General features: G+C 51.4%; 1 protein-coding gene across 8 annotated transcripts; it reads left to right on the plus strand.

The window, feature by feature from the left end:
• Positions 1-210: 210 nt before the first annotated feature.
• On the plus strand, positions 211-20,386 carry Zdhhc1 (zDHHC palmitoyltransferase 1). Of its 8 annotated transcripts, none has more exons than XM_087180678.1 (12): positions 211-499; positions 6,855-6,901; positions 8,769-9,011; positions 13,828-14,003; positions 15,516-15,617; positions 15,923-16,107; positions 16,199-16,357; positions 16,580-16,692; positions 19,221-19,327; positions 19,520-19,613; positions 19,751-19,777; positions 19,934-20,386. In XM_087180678.1, exons 3-12 carry the CDS (start codon positions 8,769-8,771, stop codon positions 20,159-20,161), a joined length of 1,434 nt encoding a protein of 477 aa, XP_087036804.1. In that variant the 5' UTR covers positions 211-499; positions 6,855-6,901; the 3' UTR covers positions 20,162-20,386. The 8 variants fall into 8 exon arrangements, with proteins under 8 accessions (XP_087036804.1, XP_012927008.1, XP_021112526.1 ...); XM_013071554.3 differs by having other exon boundaries at positions 212-499; positions 19,751-19,829; XM_021256867.2 differs by having other exon boundaries at positions 213-499; positions 19,245-19,327; positions 19,751-19,829.
• The last annotated feature ends 366 nt before the right edge of the window (positions 20,387-20,752 follow it).

Consider the following 20,752-nt stretch of genomic DNA (forward strand, 5'->3'; position numbering starts at 1 on the left):
CCTTTGGGACAAGTCAAAATTTCAGGAAGACAAGTTGTGGCTCGGAGGTGGGGGAAAGTGGGCCTTTCTTCGAAAAGAAAGGGGCATTGGCAAGCTGGGGCGGCGGCGGTGGGGGCGAGCGGGGGTCGTCTCTGGCAAGCCCCGCCCTGAGCTAAGGTACCGGCGCGAAGTGACGCGGCGCGGTTTGGCCGCTGTGGGGCGCCGTAGCCCGCGCTGTTGCCAGGGGAACGGGCCCAGTGCCTGGCGAGGCCCAGCCCGCCTCGGCCTGGCCCGGCTGCGCAGCAGTCCCGCCAGACCTGGAGCGGGAGGACGCCCCCTCTCAACCTCCATCCGGGATGGGGCCCCGCTCTGGGGCGCGCCGGCTCCCGGTCCCGGGGATCCTCTCTGCCGTGACGGTCTGAAGGGCGTCTGCCCCGGGGAGGGTGGACAGCCAGGCGCGGGGCCGAACCACTAGCTGACCTTGGCAGGGCCAATCTGGTACGGCCGCCAGCACGCGCAGGTGAGGAGCCTCCCCCGCGTTTCACACCTCAGAGCCTGGCCTGAGCTACAGGGTCGCGCGCCGCTGCCGCCTGACTGAGCTCTGGGTTCACCTCGGCCTGGGACCCGCGGCCTGGGTTCCAAGGACCCGGCAGAGCGCGGGGCTTCCTTTAGCATTCATCAGCTCAACAGATTTTTACTAAGCGCCCACTGTGTGCCAGGCGCCTGGCCAGCGGAGGGCTGAGAACAGACGCGGCCAATCTCCAGAGCTCAGAGAGCGTTAAGGAGGGTGTGGGGAGCAGGCGCCAGACATATGACTAAAGTGATTTCAGGTTGAGTCAAGGGCTCTGGTGATGAGATGGAGGGGTGGCCAGGAGGATCTGACTTAAAAGGTGACTTTTAAACTAAGACCTAGAGATTGGAAAGAAGCCAACTGTGAGTAGGGGAAAGGTGTTTCTGGAAGAGGGGAAAGCAAATAAATACAAAAGTCTGGAGACGACAGAGTATTAGGACGAAACAGAGTGAGGACAACCCTGAGTCTGTGGTGGGTGTTGCAATTTTATTCTAGCAGGTCTAGGAAACCATTGAAGAGTTTTGATGAGTTTCAAGTTTTGAAAGCTCATCTCATTCTGTTTGCTGTGGTAAAGGCAGTTGATGGCCATCCTGGTTCTGCCAGTCTAGCTGTGCCTCCTAGAATTGCTTAGTCTCTCTGAGCCTCTGTGCCCTCTTCTGAGCAAGGGGGATGTTGTTCTGCATCTAGCTTATGAGAAAGTGAGGGGCCATCCACATATGAGACCAATGATTAGAGAGACTTATGAAAACTGTTTGAAATAATAAGACCTACCTCAGAGTGTTGTGAGGGTAGAATTAAGTGAATTCCATAGAAGCACTTAGAGCAGTGCCCGGCCCAGAATAAGTGCCCTCTAAATGCTAGTGATGGCTATTATTATCGTGGAAACGTCGTAGGAGAGCAATGATGGAGGCTTGGATTAGGATGTGGCAGCAGTTGATGGTAGAAGTCTTCACTTCCTTTACTCAAGGGAAGCTTGATTCAGATATGGATGAGAGGTGGTCCCTGCTTTTGTGGAACTGGTGGTTGGCTGTGGGAGACTGGTTTGTAAACAGATAATCACCACAAGATGCGTTAAAAACAACAGTGGTGTTTAATTAGCCAGGTTTTTCCCTTTTGTTTTTGTTTTTTTTACTTTGTTCTGTCACAACTTTGTTCTTAATGACTGTTTCTTAGTGGGTGTTCCCCAGGGCTGGCTCCTACAATCATATGAGTTGATTTCCTGTTAAAATCAACAATCCTTGCCTCCCTTGCCTTGTTTCTGCTCCTTGTTCCCCCTCCTTCTTGTCTCTTTTTTCTTGACTTAATCCCAAACAGTTTGTAGTGGTTGCTACAAGGAGAATGGCACAGAAATGTTTGCAATCTTTGTCAACTCAGGAACAATTGAAGTTTCAAGCTTTTCTTGCCATAGCAACCGACTTTGGCATATTGTTGATGAGAGAGAAAGTAAGAGCCCAGCCACATCTGAGACCACTGATGAGAGGTCTTTGAGAACAGATTGAAGTTCCAGTTTATTTTCTGGGAATTATGTGATGTACATTCTTATAGTCACTTCTCAGAATTTTGAGGCCAGAGATTTTTTTTCTTTGGTACTGGGGATTGAACTCGGGTCTTTATGCTTGCAAGGCAGGCGGCAGACAAGGCCGGAGATTTTTCTGGCACCTGTGGGGAATTTTAATAAACAAAGTACTTGCCTTTAAAAGTATTTTATAAGCAACTGTTTTTGCACTGTAAAATAGTGTGCTCCATGAAGCATTTTCTCTCCAGCTCCCCTTTGTGTGGTAAAAACTAGCCATCTGTTAGATCTCAGTAAAACTTATTTCTGAAGCAGGGAAAAAACTGAAAACGCCTTTAGAAATACCTGCAGGAAATCTCTCACATGGAAACCATAAATTCTCTAGGAGAAAGAAAGATGCTTGGGAGCAAAACTTTCCTGTGGGGTGTACCTCCCCTCTGTGTTCTAGAGGTGATGGGACACTGGGCTGGCTCTTGGCCAAGAACTAGAATAAGGTCCTGACCAGCATTCTGTTGTGCTGTCTGGGGGGTCTAATTCCAGCTTGGACAAGACTCTACAGTCCTAGGAGGTTTTGTGACTCTTCCTCACAGTTCTCCAGATGAGCAGCTCAGAATTGCTTTCAAGACTAAGAAAGCGCTTAACTAAAACCAAGTGTTCTTGTTGCATGGTTGTTAGGCAGGAATTCCTGGTTTGTCTAGCCTGGTATAGGGCTCTGAATCACACTAATGCACTTGGTCCACATGGTGCAATAGGTTTGTGACAGCAAGAGGTGACACCCCTCAAATTATTATTTGATATATATTTATGTGTGTGGAGGTGTAGTGCTGGGGATCAAACCTAGGACTTCACAGTTGCTAAGCCTGCGCTGTACCACTGACCTACATCCCCAGCTCACTTTTTTTAAAAAAGCAGTAATACTCATGATTAAAAATTCACACAGTACCAAGGAGTACACAGTAAAAGCAAATCTCTATTTCACCCCTCAGCCTTTGTGCTACTAGATCTTCCCAGAGGCTGCCACTGTGTTTAGTTTCTTGAATTTTCTTAACAAGAGAATCTATATATGAGAATGTAGTTGTCTGTCCATCCCTAAGGTTTTTATTCATTCAGTAGTTCTCTTTACAACTGTATATCTTGCTTGTTTACTTAACTGTGTATCAAAGATCATTTTGCCAGGTGTGGTGACACATGGCTGTAATCCCAGCTACTTGGGCTGCTGAGTCAAGAAGGATTGCAAGTTCAAGGCCAGCCTGGGCAACTTCCTGAGCCCTTGTCTCAAAATAAAAAATAAAAAGGGAACCAAGAGTGGTGATGTGTGCCTGTAGTCTAGTACTCTGGGAGGTTGAGGAGGATTGCAAGTAACAGCCCAGTTTGGGCAACTTAATGACTTAGTGAGACCTTGTCTCAAAATTAAAAAAAAAGAAAGGCAGCTCAGTGTGAAGGCCTTGAATTCAATCTCCAGTATCATAAAATAACATATAAAAATGTTAAAATAGCTAGAACTGTAGCTCAGTGGTAGAATGCTATTCTAGCATGTGGGAGGCCTTGGGTTCAAGTGTTAGTATTGAAAAAAAATTTTTTTTATCTTTCCTTGTTGTTGATGTTCCTGAGCAACATGTGTCATAGTGTATTTATATTTGTTTTTACCCTTTGTGATTATAAACAACATTGCAATGAATCTTTGTATGTTTTACAAGTATATGTATAAGATAAATACTTAGAAATGGAATATCAGAACCAAAGGGTATGTGTGTTCTCAAGTTTGGCAGGTATTGCCAGATTGCCTTCCAGCTAACTTTTTTTGGCAGATGAGTAAAGGAGAGACCCAAAGAGGTAAATCTATGAAGTTTGTCCACAGGCTTCTTGCTCTATGAGCAGCAGTGCAAAAACTACACAAAGGCTAGGTCTCAGGCTTAACCCTCTTTCCTGGCTCCATTGGTGGCTCAGGTCTCCAAGCCCCTATTTCAGCTCTATCCCTTCTCTTCTGACCCCAACATCCTACCCTCCCAGTTCTTTGGCCTCCCCTGAGAACCCTTTTTAGTAGTTGAATTGATTCTGAAGTCCCCAGACATCTTACAGGAATCCAGGGCAACCCATAGGGCCTACAAGGCTGGGACTTTACCTCTCAGCTTGTTTCCTTTGACAGTGCCACACATGAATTTTAGAACAACATGCCTACCTTTTTATGTATTTAATTTTTTTTGGAAATGGTATCTTGCTGTGTTGCCCACGCTGGCCTCTAACTCCTGGGTTCAAGTGATTTTTCTGCCTCAGCCTCCTGAGTAGCTGGGGCAAGTGCACAGCACTGTAACTGGCTGCTAATCTTTTTTTTTTTTTGGTTGGAGCAGAGGTGGTCAGGAGGGAATTGGATCATTCATGTAACTTATATTCTTCATAATGAAAACTTGAAATGTGAAGATTTCCTTCATTTAATTGAAGCATATAAATTAAGGTATCCTAACCTTATTTATTTATTTTCCAGTACTGGAGATTGAATCCAGGGCCTTCACACTGAACTAAATCCTCAGCCCTTTTTATTTTGAGACAGGGTCTTGCTAAGTCACTAAGTTGCCTAGGCTGGACTTGAGCTTGTGATCTTCCTGCTTCTGTCTCCCAGAGTGCTGGGATTACAGGTGTGCACCACCATGCTCAGCTTTTCAAACCTTATTTTGAATAACTATTTAAGACTTATAGCAAATGCATGTTCATAAAGAGAGCAGATTATTATCCTGTCAATGGCCTTCATCTTGTTAGGGACAAGGGAGGGGTCCGCACAGCCTCTCAAGCCTTCCTCAGAAGCCAGGTAGGTCTGTGACTTACCAAGGTCATAACACTCCACGAGTTCCTCTTGCTCCTGTCTTCCCCCTCTCTTCACCAGCCTAACTTTCTATGGTTTGTTGGTTTGTTTGTTTTGCCTTCTTTTTTGAAAGTCTTGCTATGTTACCTTAGCTGGTCTTGAAGTCATGGGCTTAAGTTATCCTCCTGACTCAGCCTCCTGAGTACCTGGAGCTGCAGATGTGTGCCACTGCACCCAGCTATTATGGTTTGTTCTTTGGAAGCAGAAAATACAGGAAGAATGTTTTCCCAAGTCTTGTCACCTCTTAGCCCACCAAAGATACACCTGGCAAAACTGAGTAGGCATAAGGGAGCTTGTGGGCTTGACCTTCATCTGGCCAATCCCTCCCAGAGCACAGACTACTGGGCTGCCACCTTCCTGGGCTAGCCTGCTGTGATGTCCCCCTGCCCCACTGTTATGCCCTTTTCTGTGTTGCTTTTGCTCTTCCCACTGTGACCAGAAAGCACTCAAACACCTCACTGTGTCATCTCCTGTTTTAAACTTCCTTGACTCCTGTGGCTCCTTCAGCATTGCCCGAGCATCCTCAACTGGCCTTCTGAGGCCCATGTGACCTCAGCCCTGCAGCTCCTCAGGGCTCATCTCTCACTGGGTCCTGCTCTGCCTCCTCCCATCCTGCTGCCTGCCTTGTATTCTGACCAAATTGCTACCCCTTCCAAGCACTGCCAAAATGCCTGTCCACTAGCTGCCTGCTGTCACTCTGTGTCTGTCTGTCTCGGCCTGATGTCTGCTTCCGTCCGTGCTTACATCCTCAGTGTACCACAGGGTGGGCCCAGTGAGCACTGCTCGGCCAAGGTCTGAGTGCACCAGCTGGCATATTACTGGAGAGCAGAGCTACACATCTTTCAATCTGGTCTGTCGGAGAAGTGCTGAGGGTGGAGGGACAATCAGAGAAGTCGCCGGGGCTGGTGACAGTGGGTGTCATCCATGAGCCTTGGGCCCCATCTTGGATTCTCTCCTACCTCCTACCCCTTTTAATCAAAATCTTTTGGACTAAAAGAATTTGTGGCTGCCAACTCTGTGAGAGAAAATGTCATCAGTTGAGTTGGCCAGCCAGGCATTGTGGTGCATGCCTGTAATCCTAGCACTTGGAAGGCTGAGGCAGGAGGATTGCTGTGAGTTTGAGGCCAGGCTGAACTACATAGCAAGACCCTATCTAAAAAAAAAAAAAGTTGACTAGCGCCACTCTCAGGACAGGCAGCATGCTTCTGGCCAGTTTGATGTCTATTTGGAGCGCTGCTGCTTCAACAAAGTTCTGCCCAACAGTGTCATCCCTATGTTCAAAGTCTCAGACAAGTGATACCTCCTCTCTGGGCCAGTGGTATCCTGCCTCAGGAGTCAGGTGCAGAAGTAATGGGGGTGCTTGAAGCCACTGTTGGATGGTGGGGACATATCACCCACATGGCTGTTTCTCTCTTTGGAAATTCACCCAAGGTACAGGGCTGTTCAGGTGTGGGGATGACAAAGGGAAACCCAGGCTGGTGATCTAAATTCATAGGCTCCCTTCAGACTAGGCTCCCTGGTGATGGTGGCCCGGGAAAGCTAATGTGCAGGACACAGATATTTGTTCCTTAGTGGAACCACCCAGCTCAGCTTTATTCACTGATGACATTTGACTTTCCACAAAGTAGAGGCAAAGATTTGCTCCTAAGACAGGGAAAGTGACCAGAAGACTCCACTTGAGTCTCTGGGAGAGAACTAAGGTGACTCCATTTAGTTTTGAGATAAGACTACCTGGAGGTGTCAAATACTGCTAAGCTTGATCTGTAGGAGGCTCGAGCCTCAGGTACGCTGAAGGGCAGAGTGGCTATAAGTGGTGCCCCTGTGGAATAGGGGCTTCAGAAGGAGGGCTGAAGGCAGAGCAGAGTGGGTCAGATGGCTTTGGGTGGGCCAGGATTCCACACCATTTACAGAATCCACTTTTCCTTTTATTTCAGATGCTTTCAAGTCGGCAAACATTTACTAAGCATCTGTTAAGTACAAGGTATAGTTCTGGGTGCATGGGGGTGTGTGTGTGCAGAGGTGAATGAATCATGGGACATTTGCTATCTTTGATTGAAGCTGGTGTAACAGACACACATGGGGTGGCAAAGTGACGGTCCCAGTGAGAACTGAGGAAAAGGGCCCTTGGCTATGCTTGGGAGGTCAGGGAAGCTTCTTGGATGACAAGATGCTTACAGTGGGCTTGAAGAGCAAGTAGCATTTTGTTGAGTAAGAAGGTGTCGGGAACAGGAAAAGGGGACATTACTAGCACCTCTGCAGTAAGTCCTAGTCTCCTGCGAGCCAGGACAGCACAAGGGGAATTGACTTACACACAAAAGGTAGAAAAAATGAGACTTGAGAAGAAGCTGAGCTTTGGGCCCAATCAGTGCTGCTCTGGGTGGCAAAAAATGAAAGCCTCCAGCTTATCAAAGTGCAATGGGGAGAAACAAATGTAACAAATGACTTGCAGAGAGTTCAGTACATCGGGATAAACAAAGTGTAACAAATGACTGGGGGGCAGCAGAAATCCAAGAACAGTGAGGAACTGAGTAGGTGAAGATTTTGTACATTCCAGGATGTCTTCAGCTGGTATAATCTTGTCCTGGAGCACCACAGCATCACCGGACCATTGAGGTCTTAGCTATGACTGGAGGACAAAATGGAGTTTTGTCTCGAAATCCCATAGCTGGCCTGTAGGCAGGAGAACTAGGCCTAATCAAATGATTTTTCCCCAAAATGATATAGAATTGCTCCCGACAAGAAGGTATTCCAGGAGGATGTGCTGATGTGGGATCTGCCATATCTTGTTTAGATTCCTAGTAGGGGCTCCTGAAAGGAGAGTCTAGCTGCCAAGGTTTTGTTCCCAGGTCCAAGCTTTCTTACTAGGAGCTCAGAGCTTGTCTCTCCAGGCTGGCACTTTGTGCTTAGGTCATATTCTCCTTTTGGGTCCAGAAGCAAGTAGGGTTGGGCCCCTTCCTTCTGTGAGGACAGGCCCATCCCTTCCTGGCCTGTGTGACTCCTTGGGTACCAGGCCAGCTGTTGGGCTGAACGAGGCAGGGTGAGTGTGGGGGTGGCTGCCATCTGTGGTCTGGCTCTGGCCACATCCTGGCCTTTCTGTGAGCTTGCTCAATTAGTCAAAGGACATAATTCCACCTTACTGTGTAAATCTGTGCAACAGGACCAGATTTACTTAGAGAAACATGGTCATTTCTGCTGCTGGAAGGAACCAAAGAGGGACACCCCCCACCCGTTGTGTGCTGGCTCCTTTGCAGCCAGGAAACCTCAGGCAGCCCTTCCGAGACACAGAGGAGAGGTTTGGGGTCTCCAGTCCTAAAGGATTATGTGTATGCTGATGGACAGAGTCCAGATCCCCCTTCTCAGCACCCTTACTCCCCATTTCCCTTAGCAGAGGATAAGGGGGCCTATGTGACACTTGTATTTGGACCTCGGGATGGAGGTGACTAATCCTAACAGAATCAGCATGTGTTCTCATCGTTCTGGCTCCAGCATGATATTGTTACCAGATGAGAACATGTCTTATTGAGTTTCACTTTGATGGCTCTGGAGACAGAGCACTTTCAGTAACAGGCAGCCACACTGTGTCCTAAATAAACCCTAGACCCTCCTACCTTGTCCTGGCCAGGCTGGGGCCAGAGCTTGCTCTGGGACTCTGGGACTCTGGGACAGTCTTGGAATATCACCCTCCCCCCACTGCCTGTCTCCATTGGGCTAGGGCCCCAGATCCCCCACAGAGTAGTTGGGAGGTAGCTTCTCATCCCAGCCTGCTCTTCCCGCTAAAACCTGGCTGCAGGCTTGGGTCCCTGGGCTGCCCTCTGGGCTAATGCTTTCTACTCTTTTTCCCTTTGGAGATGAACATCTGCAACAAGCCCTCCAACAAGACGGCCCCTGAGAAGAGTGTGTGGACAGCACCTGTGCAGGCCAGCGGACCCTCCCCGGAGCTGCAGGGGCAGCGGTCCCGCCGGAATGGGTGGAGCTGGCCCCCTCACCCACTTCAGATTGTGGCCTGGCTGTTGTACCTCTTCTTCGCAGTGATTGGCTTTGGGGTCCTTGTTCCCCTCCTGCCTCACCACTGGGTGCCTGCTGGCTATGCTGTATCCTTGGGAAAGTGGGCCCATTGCATAGAAGACTGGAAGCAGTGGATGGATGGAAGGCAGAGGCCTGAAGCTGGGCTTAGGGATTCAGGGTGGGGCAGAGCAGGGGCGGCCCAGTCTTCCCTTCCTGGCCTCCAGCTCCTGCCTGACCCCTCCTCTGATAGGGCGAGGGACAGCTCTGCAGTGCCTTGGATCTTACCAACTGAGGTGCTATAGGAGCCATCAGAGAAGAAAGCATTAAAGCTTTTAAAGCTTCTTCATGCTGACTGTGTCCAGAGCTAAACAAATGGGAAATTAGGGAGGAATTATTCTATTTGTGAAAGAATTTGTCATGGTATAATCCTTTTACGTAGTAAGTTTCCTGGTACATTTAAGATGAGGTTTTATTTTTAGATTATTATGGTGTGCCCAGAACTGTTCACAAGTTGACTGATTTTGTAAATCAGACCTTTTCAGGGTAAGAGTGATTGTTACAAGAGGTGGCAGAGTTGCCTTGGGAGCTCCTGGGAGCAGTGACAAATGTGGACTTTACTAAGCTTAGTGGTGTGACTACCCCAACCCTGGCCACAGCCCCCAGGAGCAGGGGATGTGGCTGCAAGGCTGGGGCCCTGGGTACAGCAAGCTTCTCTGTGCCCTGTCAAGAGTTCCTATGAGAGCATCCTACCATATGCTCTGTGAAGAAGACGGCTGGGGAAAGGAGTACAGAGACAGGCCTGAGGCAGGGCATAGAGTCAGCAGCTTGGTATGGTCCCAGGTCAGCCCCTCAGGGCTGTGCATGGCTGAGCAGCTTCTCCAGCTCTTTGGTCTCTGCTTCTTCTGTCTAACAGCAAGGGTTCTGGTTGCTTCCAGGGGTGGATGGGGGCAGAGTGCCAGAGGTGTAAGGCATTAATGTGAGCATGCTCTCTTGGGAGTCCACAGTCCCTGGGCTGGTGTGTGACAAGGGCAGGTAAGTGAAGGACCCTAAGAGAAGATTCTCATCCTCGTTCACCAGCTGTGTCCTTGAAGGCTTCTGGTTCACTAGAACCCAGGGTCTGGTCATCAGCTCTATGAATGGAAAACTAGACTTTCTCTGAGGAGACCAACAAACCTTAGGTAATTAAGTGGAATGGTTCATGGGATATTCTTCGTGTGGCCTGGAGTGTATATATCCCTCACTTGGGATTACATGGATTTCTTCCATCAAGGTACCCAGGAAATCACATTAGTAACTGTGGTTTAGAATCAGCAAATAACAGTAAACAAAAGAAACTGGCATTTATCGAGCACTTATGTGTTCCAGGCACTGTGTCAGCCACTTTACAGGGACTATCTCATTTGATCATTATAGTAATACTGTAAGGAATACATTTTTCTATTTTACTAATGGAGGAACTGGGGCTCAGAGAGGATAAGTGACTTCCTGAGCTACCCAGTGAGGCCAGCAGGGCTGCTCAGGCGGCCTCACTGAGGAAGTGGGATGGTTTGAAGGTTTGGTCTTCCCCACATTTCAGCGTCCATTGTCTTTGGTCCATATAGAAGTGCATGGAGTTACCTGTCTGACCAGGGCTAAATGGTTCTTCCTTCCATCAGTGTCTCCTTTTTTCTGCAGGCTCTCTTAGGGCTCCTGAAGAATAAGTAGGGTAGGGATGTGTACAAAGTACTCACTGTGGCCCAGAACTGGCCTGGACTGGAGGGATGCAAAGATGAGTGGCCAGCGCTCATCTCAGCAAGTGCTGAGATGGGTGCTCAGTGGCCAGAGGGGGGACAGGCTGGTAGGTTGGACATGGTATTCCCACCACATGGTGAGTGTGGGGAAGGGGCTCAGGCAGCAGACTGTGGGAACAGAAGGAGGACATTTTTACCAGTCTCCTTACATGTCCCGAGGGATACCTGTTGCTCACAGTTCCCCTGTCCCTGTGCCCAGCCTCTCCCCTCATCTTCTTGACTTCTCCTCTTTCCTCCATTGCTGATATCCAGTCAGTCCTCAAATCCTCTAGATTTTACTGCCTTAATAATTATTGAATTCTCCTCCCCTTCCCTCTGCCCCCAACCATCTGCCTCTCTGGGCTAGCTGACCATTTAGTTTCTAAGGCAGTCTCCCCTGTGTGCCCTCACTCCAACCACCTGCATCCCTGTCAGCATAGTGCTCTTTCAAAAAACAAACCTAAAGCTGGGTGTGGTGACACACGTCCATAATCCCAACACTGGGGAGAATTGGGAGGCTGGAAGATAGGAAGTTCAAGGCCAGCCTGGGCTACATTGCGACACCATATCTCAAAAAACCAGCCGGGGATTTAGCTCAGTGGTTCTGCCACTTGCCTCGAAAGCACAAGGACCTGAGTTCGATCCCCGGTATCAAAAAAAACCCAACAAAAAACGACCAACAAATAATGACAACAAAAACGAATCTGATATGTTCCACCAGCTCAAGACTATCCAGTGGACTCTTCCTGCCTTAAGGAATGAGGTTGAAGATCCTTATATAGTTAAGTCTCTCCAAGTTCTGGACTCTGTCCATCTCCCCAGCTTCCTCTTACATTATTTCCCCTGTTCTCGTCTGTTTTGATGACACTGGTCTCTGCCTGGAAACCCCTTATCTCTCGCTACCCTCAACACCCAGCTGAGTCAGAGGTCAAGAAGTAGAATCTTATGGGTTAATTTGGTCTGTAGATTTTATGAAAATTGAGGGGGCCAAGCATGATGGCACATGCCTGTAATCCTGGCACTCTAGGACACTGAGGCAAGGGGGTCACAAGTTCAAGCCCAGCTCAGGTAACTTAGTGACTTAGATCCTGTCTCAAAAAAAAAAAAAAAAAAAAAAATCTGGGGATGTAGTTCAGCATGAATCCCTAGTTCTGAAAAAATATTGAGGGGTAATTAGAATACAAAATGCAGATTCTTCTTCTATGGATGTATTTTGAAAATTGTTTCACTAACATTTAAACATTGAGAGATTTCATGTAAAAACCTAGATTTCTATTTCCTTTTGAAAACCAGAATTTGGCAACATGGACCCTTATTCTTGCATGGCAGCCATGAGCCACATTCAACCACCCCTCTGGTTGGTGTCTTACATGTTCCCAGTCACCACAGTACCCAGCCAGGCCCCCTTTCCTCTTTACATTACTTGTCAGGGCCCTGTTATCTATTCCTCTCTGGGTCTCAGCTGTGATGATGCTTCCTCAGGGATGCCTCACAGACCCCTTCAGAGAAGAGGTCATTCAGTTACAAAATTACACATTCCCATGGTCTTTCTTCATTGTAATTAACCTGTTATTTGATTAATATTTCTGTATTCCACCAGTTTGTAGGCTTCTCAGGCTGGGAACCATATCAGTGTAGCCCCTGCCACATCCCCCAGTGCCTAGCACAAAGACTTCAGTAAACAATTGAATGAATGAACTGGGAGGGTGGGGGAAGAAGTGTTAGAGCAGGCAGGAAAGTAAATGTTTGCCCAAGTTGATTGAGTGTTTAAGAGAGACCAGAATGGTGAGATGGAGTACCTGGAAGTACTGCAGGGGTTTGAGAGGGACTTGGTGAATACCAAAAAGGCCTTGGCCTTGAGCTGAGGCATAAACTCCACATGGAGACCGGGAGAGCCATCAAGAGCCACTGTAGGAGTTTAAGCAGGAAGGGTTTTATGTTTAAGCTTTTTTTTTGGTACCGGAGATTGGACTTGGGTCCTCGTGCTTGCAGGGCAGGTGGCAGAACCATTGAGCTAAATCCCTGGCCCAAGCTTAAGCTTTTAAAAGCTCACTCTGTAACTGTGTGAGGAGTAGACTCAAGGGAACACAGACAAGAGAGGCAGAGTCAGGAGGCTCTTGTCTTGAGTAACCCAGGTGAAAGGTGAAGATCTAACCTGTGGCAGTGGCTACAGGGATAGAAAGGTCAATGATGGCCATGGGTTTGTTGCTTTTTGGCTATGTGCATACAATAGGGTGGAGCCTGGCTCCTGCAGACTGGTGGTGGGAGGAAAGGAGGTTGAACAGGTGATGGGTCAAGGATGGAAGAAGAGTGATGAGTGCAGCCTGAATAATGGAAGGATGCTGTCAGCCTGGCTAGCAGAAGGATGGATGGATGGTCATGGGTGGATGGAGGAAGGGAGGGAGGGTAGATGCCTTCCTGGGTGAATTTTGAATTTTCACAGTCAGACTTTGCAGTGTGTTGTCGCCATACTCATCTTCTACACTGACTTAGTCACTGAGCAGCTAGGTCCTGAAGAGCTGCATTTCAGCTCCAGGAATGAACCTTGTTGCCCCTAGTCAGGCCATCCCAGACACTCATCTCAGGACTCCAAGTGCCCGACTCCAGGTTGGGGAGGTTGTGAGTAGATGAACCCCTGTCTGCAAGTGATTTCCCATCTGGCTGTAGCTGCTGAGGGGGATGGCTGCTTCCCTTCAAAGCTGACTTCCTGTGAAAGCAAGATAAACAAGCTCATAACTTAAAACTTCAGGTTCCTGACTTTAGGGGATGATGTTTTTCCATCTCACTTTACCATCTGGAACTGAAACCAGAAATTGGCCTGAGGTCAGAGCAGCCAGGGCCTGTACCAAACCTGGAGTGTTGAAGCCAAGGTCCTGTGGTTAGACTCCTTTGTGGTAGCAGTAAGCACTGATAGCTTGTGAACTCCATCACCAGATGTCCCTCGTCATCTTCCACTGGGGGCACAGGGGTCTACTGAAAGCTGATGAGGTTTATGGGGGCTGGAGGCAGAAAATGGCACAGGAAGTCTGTCCACAAAAGGAGTCATTATGGAGGTGAGATGTTCTTTGGCTGCAGCAAGCAGGTGGTACTCCCAGCCAGCAATGTGGAGTGAGTCTTTAACTTGCTGGGCCAGTGCATGGGTGCCATCTTTGTTGGCCACCTCGTGGTGCACCTGATCGCAGTCTCCATTGATCCAGCAGATGCCAATGTTCGGGACAAGAGCTACGCAGGGCCTCTTCCCGTATTTAACCGCAGCCAGCATGCACATGTCATTGAAGACCTGCACTGCAACCTGTGCGACGTGGACGTGTGAGTGCATGTGTGTGTGAGTGCATGGGTACATGTGGGTCCGCCAGCAGAGTTCAGGGTGGAGAGGGGCATGCCAGGCCTTCACAGTCATCTCGATGCCTTAGAACCCTCATGTTTTACACAGGAGTCTTGATGGAATTACGAGAACTGGTCTCTAAGAGGGTGAGGAGAAGGTGAATGGAAATAGATGAGGAACAGCATTTCCAACAGTTAAAGCAGGAAACATGTGGCCCTTCCACAAATATTGCTTGTGGTTAACTGCCAGTGGCATTCCACATCTCTCATGAGCACCCAGATAGGGTTGGGTGGGGGGTAAATGTGTGAGTACCCTGTGCCAAGCACTATGCACAACCCTCTGCCAGGCGGGCAGCAGCTCTCCTTTTACAGAGGGGGAAGAGCCCACCACACAGAAAGGTGGGAGGAGGCCTGAAGTCACACACCTGCTGAGCCAGGATCATATCCCTGGCTGCCTGGACTGTGAGGAGATTCTTGGGTATCCTTGGTTACCCAGGAGAAGTCACAGGCCCAAAGAGGCAGTGACTTGTCCCAGGTCACACGGCTATGAGGAGTCAGAATGTGGAGCATTCATCCTCATCTTGGTGGGTCCCAGGGCTCTCTAGGGCTCCTTCTTACCCTTTTGGAGCATCCCCATCTCCCATCCTCTGGAGAGAATGAGGGAAAGTCACCCAAGGACAGCCTCACATGTGGAATCTGAAGATCCAGGCAGCCTGCTAAAGGGGTCTGTCCACAAGAGCCAGAAAGCCCACAGCATTAAGGTGCTGAGGACCTGGGCACTAGGTCATCTTACCATTCCCTAGACTCCAGTCAGCACATGATTCTGAGTGGCTGCTGTGGCAGTTGCCCTCCATTGTACGGCTCCAGCCTATTCTGGGGCAGGGGCCATGCTCTACTTGTCCACACTCCTTTGGGCTCTCCCTGGTGCCTCCTGGGAATGGCAGACTTCCACTGGCATCCTAAAATGGCTTACCCTCAACTGACCCCTTTCGGTGAGCTGCCTTAATGCCTACGCAGATAGCAGCTTGATCCTCTCTTGGCTGCTTTCTCTTAGCCCACAAACTGAGATTTTCTGGAAGAATGCCAGTAAAGTCTCTAGAATGGCAGGGAAACTGACCCCAAAACAGAGATGTCACGAAGATGCACATTTCTGCTCCAGGCCTCATACTTCCGTCTTCTGACTTGGCTCAGTGGTCCTTGAATAGAAAGGAAATCCCTTTTCTGTTTTATACGACTGTCACCGCTGCCCTCCTCCCCCCTGTCCCGACCACGCTTCCTTTCCTGGGTCCCCCAGCAGTTTCGAAAGGCCGCTTCGTCCAGGGGCCCCTCCCTTCAGTTCCACCAGAGGGCGCGAGCGCATTTCTCATCACCACGCTTTGCTGTCGGGTGGAGGCGCCTTGTTGGCGCTGATGTCCACAGACCACCGCGTGCCTCCCTGGGCTGGGCAGCCGAGAAGGCCGTGATGGGCTGGCCGACCGCGTTGCTGTCCGCCCGCAGGAGCGCTCGCTCCAAGCACTGCAGCGCCTGCAACAAGTGCGTGTGCGGCTTTGACCACCACTGCAAGTGGCTCAACAACTGTGTGGGTGAGAGGAACTACCGGTGAGTGAGGGCCAGCGATGGCCTGGGGATGTGGGATGTGCAGCCTGCTTGTAAGGTGGGGCGGGGTGGGGTACTTAGAGGACCGGGGACTGTTATGCATCAGTGTATGCTCCTCGTCGAGGGTAAACTGCCTGGCATGCTGGCTGAGGATTGGCTTAGTCTTCCACCTTGCTGGTCCAGAGAAAGGGGTGGAGCCCAATAGGTATCACCCAGCTTCAGTTTTGCCCTGTGTCTTTGGTTTCAGAAGAGTTGGGGCTGTGGGGTCTGGGGCCAAGCTCCTCATCCTAGCCATGGGCCTTTCTAAGCTCCTGGCTCTTATTAAGCTGGAGCTCCTGGGTGCTGACAGCTGCCCATGGCTGGGCCAGGCTCTTTCTACACAGTGTGGCATCTGCTCTACTGGGTGTCCTGCTCCTGGTGCTGGTGGCCACTTATGTCTTTGTAGAGTTCTTTGTCAACCCTATGCGGCTGCGCACCAACCAACACTTTGAAGGTCAGTAAGTTCCAGGCCCTCTTCCCTCACCTGGCCTCTCCTGGTCACTGGTCCCATCCCTGGCTGAGCACAGTCTGCCTGTGCCTTTCAGTCCTGAAGAATCACACAGATGTGTGGTTTGTGTTCTTGCCTGCTGCCCCTGTGGAGACCCAGGCTCCTGCCATCTTGGCCCTGGCTGCTCTACTCATCCTTCTGGGCCTGCTCTCCACAGCCTTGCTTGGCCACCTGCTGTGCTTCCACATCTATCTCAGTAAGTGCCTCCCCCCTCTGCCTTGCAGGGAGTAGGGGTCCCTAAATGGCAGGGAGGTGCCTCATGCCCTTTATCAGTGCTGGCTCTCTTATGGCCCCATCTCATCTCATGGCTTAGTACATACGGAAACAGAGGTTTCCTTCTGGGAGCTAGGTGCTTTCCTGACCCTTTATGAGCTCCAAGATCCCAGCTCCACTGCTGCGCCCTCTCCTCCCCCACCAGTGTGGCACAAGCTCACCACCTATGAGTACATCGTGCAGCACCGCCCACCACAGGAGGCAAAGGGGGCCCAAAAGAAGCTCGAGTCGTGTCCCCCCAAGATGCGGCCCATTCAGGTATACAGTGGCCCAAAGGACTGGGGGTGGCAGATGGGCCTGGGTGTGTGTGTGTGTGTGTGTGTAGGGATGGACTGTACAGAAAGAGCCAGTGAAGAGATAAGGCAAAGGAAGCAAGCCTGGAGTAGCAGTGGAGCAGGGCATGTTGGGAAGTAGGGGACATGCCACCAGCACAGCTAGAGGGAGCCCTGCATTTCTGCAGCTCCGTATATGTGTCTGTCCAGGTTCCAGGCATGTGCTGTAGAGAGCAGAATGTGAGAGACCAGGAGCAAGGAGGGTGGAACTGCAGAAAAGAGGGATGAACCTATGGTCAGTGACTGGGTAGCCAAGATGCATCCATCAATTTCTCTATCTGTGGCCTTGAGCTGTCATACCCGTTACCCTATTTATCCTTAGAAGAGTATTGTTACTACCCATATTGCAGATAAGCACATTGAGGCCTAGAAAGATTAAACTGCAGCCTGGTCTGGGAAGAGTTAAGGCTTCCACACACCAAAACATGAACCCTCCAACCCAGCTTGGGCCCGGCCAGCCCAGCTGTTGGCCAGCCTGTCCCCATTCCCACGCCTCATGGCTTCCTGAGGTCAGCAGCTGGGGGTGGAGGTGGTCCAATCCTCAGAGCCCCTGGGGATTGGGAAGGCAGGGGGCCCAGGCAAGCTTTCCTGGGAAGGCTGAACCCTGGATGCCAAATCCTCATGGCAACTGGACACAAACACAGGCTAGAGGGTGGTTGGAAGAGGGCTTGGGTCCTTGCCTCTCCTGTTCTCATTGCCAGGCCTGGACCCTGCCTGTGGGCCAGGCTGGCAGAGCACTGGCAGTAGGTGGAGACCCACCTGCCACACCACCATACACCTGTCCTGGTGCTGGGCACTGACCTGTGTAAACACAGTGGCAGCCGCCCTGGGGAGTAGGTATCATGCCTATCCCCACATCACAGAGGAGGTACACAGGAGACTTTCTCAAGCTTCCCAGCTGTGCCAGTTGGGGCAGGGCTGGCCCTGGGATGCCCAGACTCCAGGGCCTTATATCCTTGCCTTGCTTAGGCTTTGGGGCCAACTGTGGCAGCAGCAAGGACATTTAATCTCTATACCATCCATCTGTAAATGAGAGTTCTGAGTGGGGACCGGCTGGTGACACTTTTTAAACTTCTCCACATGGCTAGGTCCTGGCTCCTTTTCTATCTTGGAGTACAAGGGCCCCAGGGTCAGTTTTCCTCCCCAACTATTGGGCCCAGGAGGAGTGCTGAGTCCACACTGGGGAAGGGAAAAGATGGGAGGAAGCCGAGGGCAGTGGTGCACATCTGTAGTTCCAGCTACTCTGGAGGCTGGGGCAGGAGGATCATGAGTTGGAGGCCAACCTAGGCAACATGGAAGATCCTGCCTCAAAAAAAAAAGGGTGGGGGGATTTCCTTGACTGACTTCTGTGCCTCTGCTTAGGCCAGCTCCTCCACACCTCTTCCCCAAAGGATCAGCTTAGGCAGAGGTTGGGCACAGGGCTTGTGTGGGGCCTGTCTTTGCACCTATGCAGCCAGCTCGCAGCGCCTGGGCTCTGTCCCTGTCCTCCAGATCGCCTGGGCTCGGGCAGGCAGCCTCCCTCCCCACCTCCACCCAGCAGGAATGCAGGAGCGGCCCCTCTCTGGAGCCGTTGCCCCCAAACATAGGCTTGTTTTAGAGACGGCGGCGTTGCTGTTGCAGTGTCCTCTCTACATTAGTCAGGACGCTTCAGTCTCCATGGAAACGGCTGGCGAGCAGGCGACAGCTGTCCCGGTGCTCCCTTCTGCCCTGGCCCCGCCCCTCGTCCTTCGCACCACGCCCTGCCCAGCCTGCTTTTCCTGGCTTTTGTTTTTGTTTCCTCACCTGCAATCCTCTGGCGCAGCTGGGGCTCGTCTTGCATGCTGGTGTGCAGGCCTAGCCTGTCTGGCTACCTCCCAGGCTCAAGGCTCCTTTGCTTTTGGGGTTGCATTTGCTGCCCCCAGGGTCGTTGTGAGGATCCAGGACTGGTGCCAGATGGGGGCTGCGATACTATTTGTTCCATCACTTCCTGCCTTCCCTTTCTGCATAGGGGCAGTGGAGACCACATGCACACTCGTTTCCCCTTCCCAGCAGCTGGGGTTGTGGCCAGTCCTGTGTGAGTGAGGGGCGAGCCCAGGAGTAGCCCAGGACTCCGCTCCGAAGGGTGCACACTCCTGCTTGTGAGCAGCTGCGTGGCCTCCCAGCCAGAGAGGGACCAGGAACAGGGGAGGGCAGCCCTACCAGCCCCTTGGCTGAGCAGCCCTAGCCTGGGCAGTTTTGGATCCATAGTCTGGAGCCTTCCTGGAGAAGATGAAGTTTGACTAGATGAAAATAAAACGTGGGGATAGGGTAAGGTTTAGAAATGGGTGTTTTAAACCTCACTCTGTAGAGGGGTTTCCCCTGCATAACTGGGAAGGAAGAAGACAGCCCTAGACCCCAGACCTCTCTCAGAGAAAAGTTCCAGGGTGGGCTGGGCTCAGGATTCCGGAGGCTCTGGATCTGCACCTGGCTTTCCAGTCTGCCTCACCCGCACTTCCCCAGGAGATGGAGTTCTACATGAGGACCTTCAGCCATGTGCGCCCAGAGCCCCCTGGCCAGGCCAGGCCAGCGACAGTAAACGCTAAGTGAGTGCTACCTGGGCATGTGACACCTGGGCGCCTCCCATTAGCATAACGGGGCCATCAGAAGTGGGAATAAAAGGGTAGACCAAGGCCCAGACACGAGTCTTGTCTCTCTCTGTCCTCTGCTGGGAAGGGACCTCCAGCGGGAAGAGATTTGGGGAACAGCGCTCAAAGACTGTCCTGCTTTTCCCTTAGTCCCTCCTGGTTTCTTGCCACTCAAGACCAAGTGGAACCTCCACGGCCCTCCTCCCCCGACTCTCTAGCCCTGCCTCCTGCTATCCGACCCCAGGTAGGAGGGACTGGGCTTGGCCCTCTGCCAAATGGAGGGAAATGGGAAGGAAACCTCTACCCTGCTGACTCCTCTACTGCTTTTGGCATTGTGGGGTTTGGAGAAGTGGCATTCAGACTCCCCCTCTGTCTCTGCAGAAAAAAAGGAAGCGACGCAGGTATAAGGTGCGGAGGACCGGGATCTTGGAACGGGAGTCCCCGCTGCCCAAGCTTCGGGGTGAGAACCCCTCCCTGTCCGGGTCCTACTCAGGAGGCTCCGTGGGAGGGAAAGGCAGAGGCTGGAGCAGCAACCCCTCAGCTCACGTTCCCTCCACTGTGCAGGGCCCCGGACCCCCGACCGGGGCTCCAGCTCGTCGACTGACAGCTCCAGCGCCAGCCCGGTGCACGCCACTGGCCCGGCAGGCGCCTACCACTCTGCTTCAGCCGAGTCCATGGACGAGATTCCAGTGGTGCAGTTGCGCCTGGGCAGCGCCGCCCTGGCCACCCCTGGGGGCAGAGCCCGAGACCTCGGGCTGGCGCTGCAGGCGCGTGTGCCAGCCGTGTTCGTGAGCCCGAGTAGCGGCGAACCTGGGACGCTGAATGTCCAGGAGGGCGGCCGGCCTTAGCTGTGCGGGCCAAGGAGGAGAGGCCGGCTCGACTCTATGCAACACCCCACTCGCCGCACCTAGTGCACTTTAGGGGCCCCACGGCCGACAGGATCGACCTCCATGACTTAGCAATATCCAACCCACCGGCCCTGATGCTCCAATAAACTTTTTTTTATGCTTTTGCGGATTTGGTGCTTGCTTTCTTAAATGGCAAGGGGCATGGGTCCTGTGGAAGCTGGGTCATTGCCAGTCAGGCCCAGGGCAGGGTGAAGTGGGTCTCCCTGCAGTAGGGGCTGGCTGGCTGGTCCCATGAAGGTGTGTGCGGTATGGGGCTTGTGGTTGGGAAGGCCCTGGAAGGCTTCCTGAAGGAGGTTGCTTTTCTTAAGAAGGGAGAGGCTGCGGGCAAGGTGGGAACGAACTCAGGAGGCCGACCGTCGGGGCACTGGCACTCTAGGGCAGTGCAAGTGTGATTCGTTCATTGTCCCCTTCCTCTGCATTGGTCCCAAATCTGAACCCTACGGGAGAACGCGGGAGTTGTGGCTGGGGATGCCAC

Source organism: Heterocephalus glaber, unplaced genomic scaffold (assembly GCF_053883595.1).
Source record: "Heterocephalus glaber isolate CG9 unplaced genomic scaffold, H.glaber_assembly_v1.0 deba00000071, whole genome shotgun sequence".
NCBI classification, from domain to species: Eukaryota; Metazoa; Chordata; class Mammalia; order Rodentia; family Bathyergidae; genus Heterocephalus; species Heterocephalus glaber.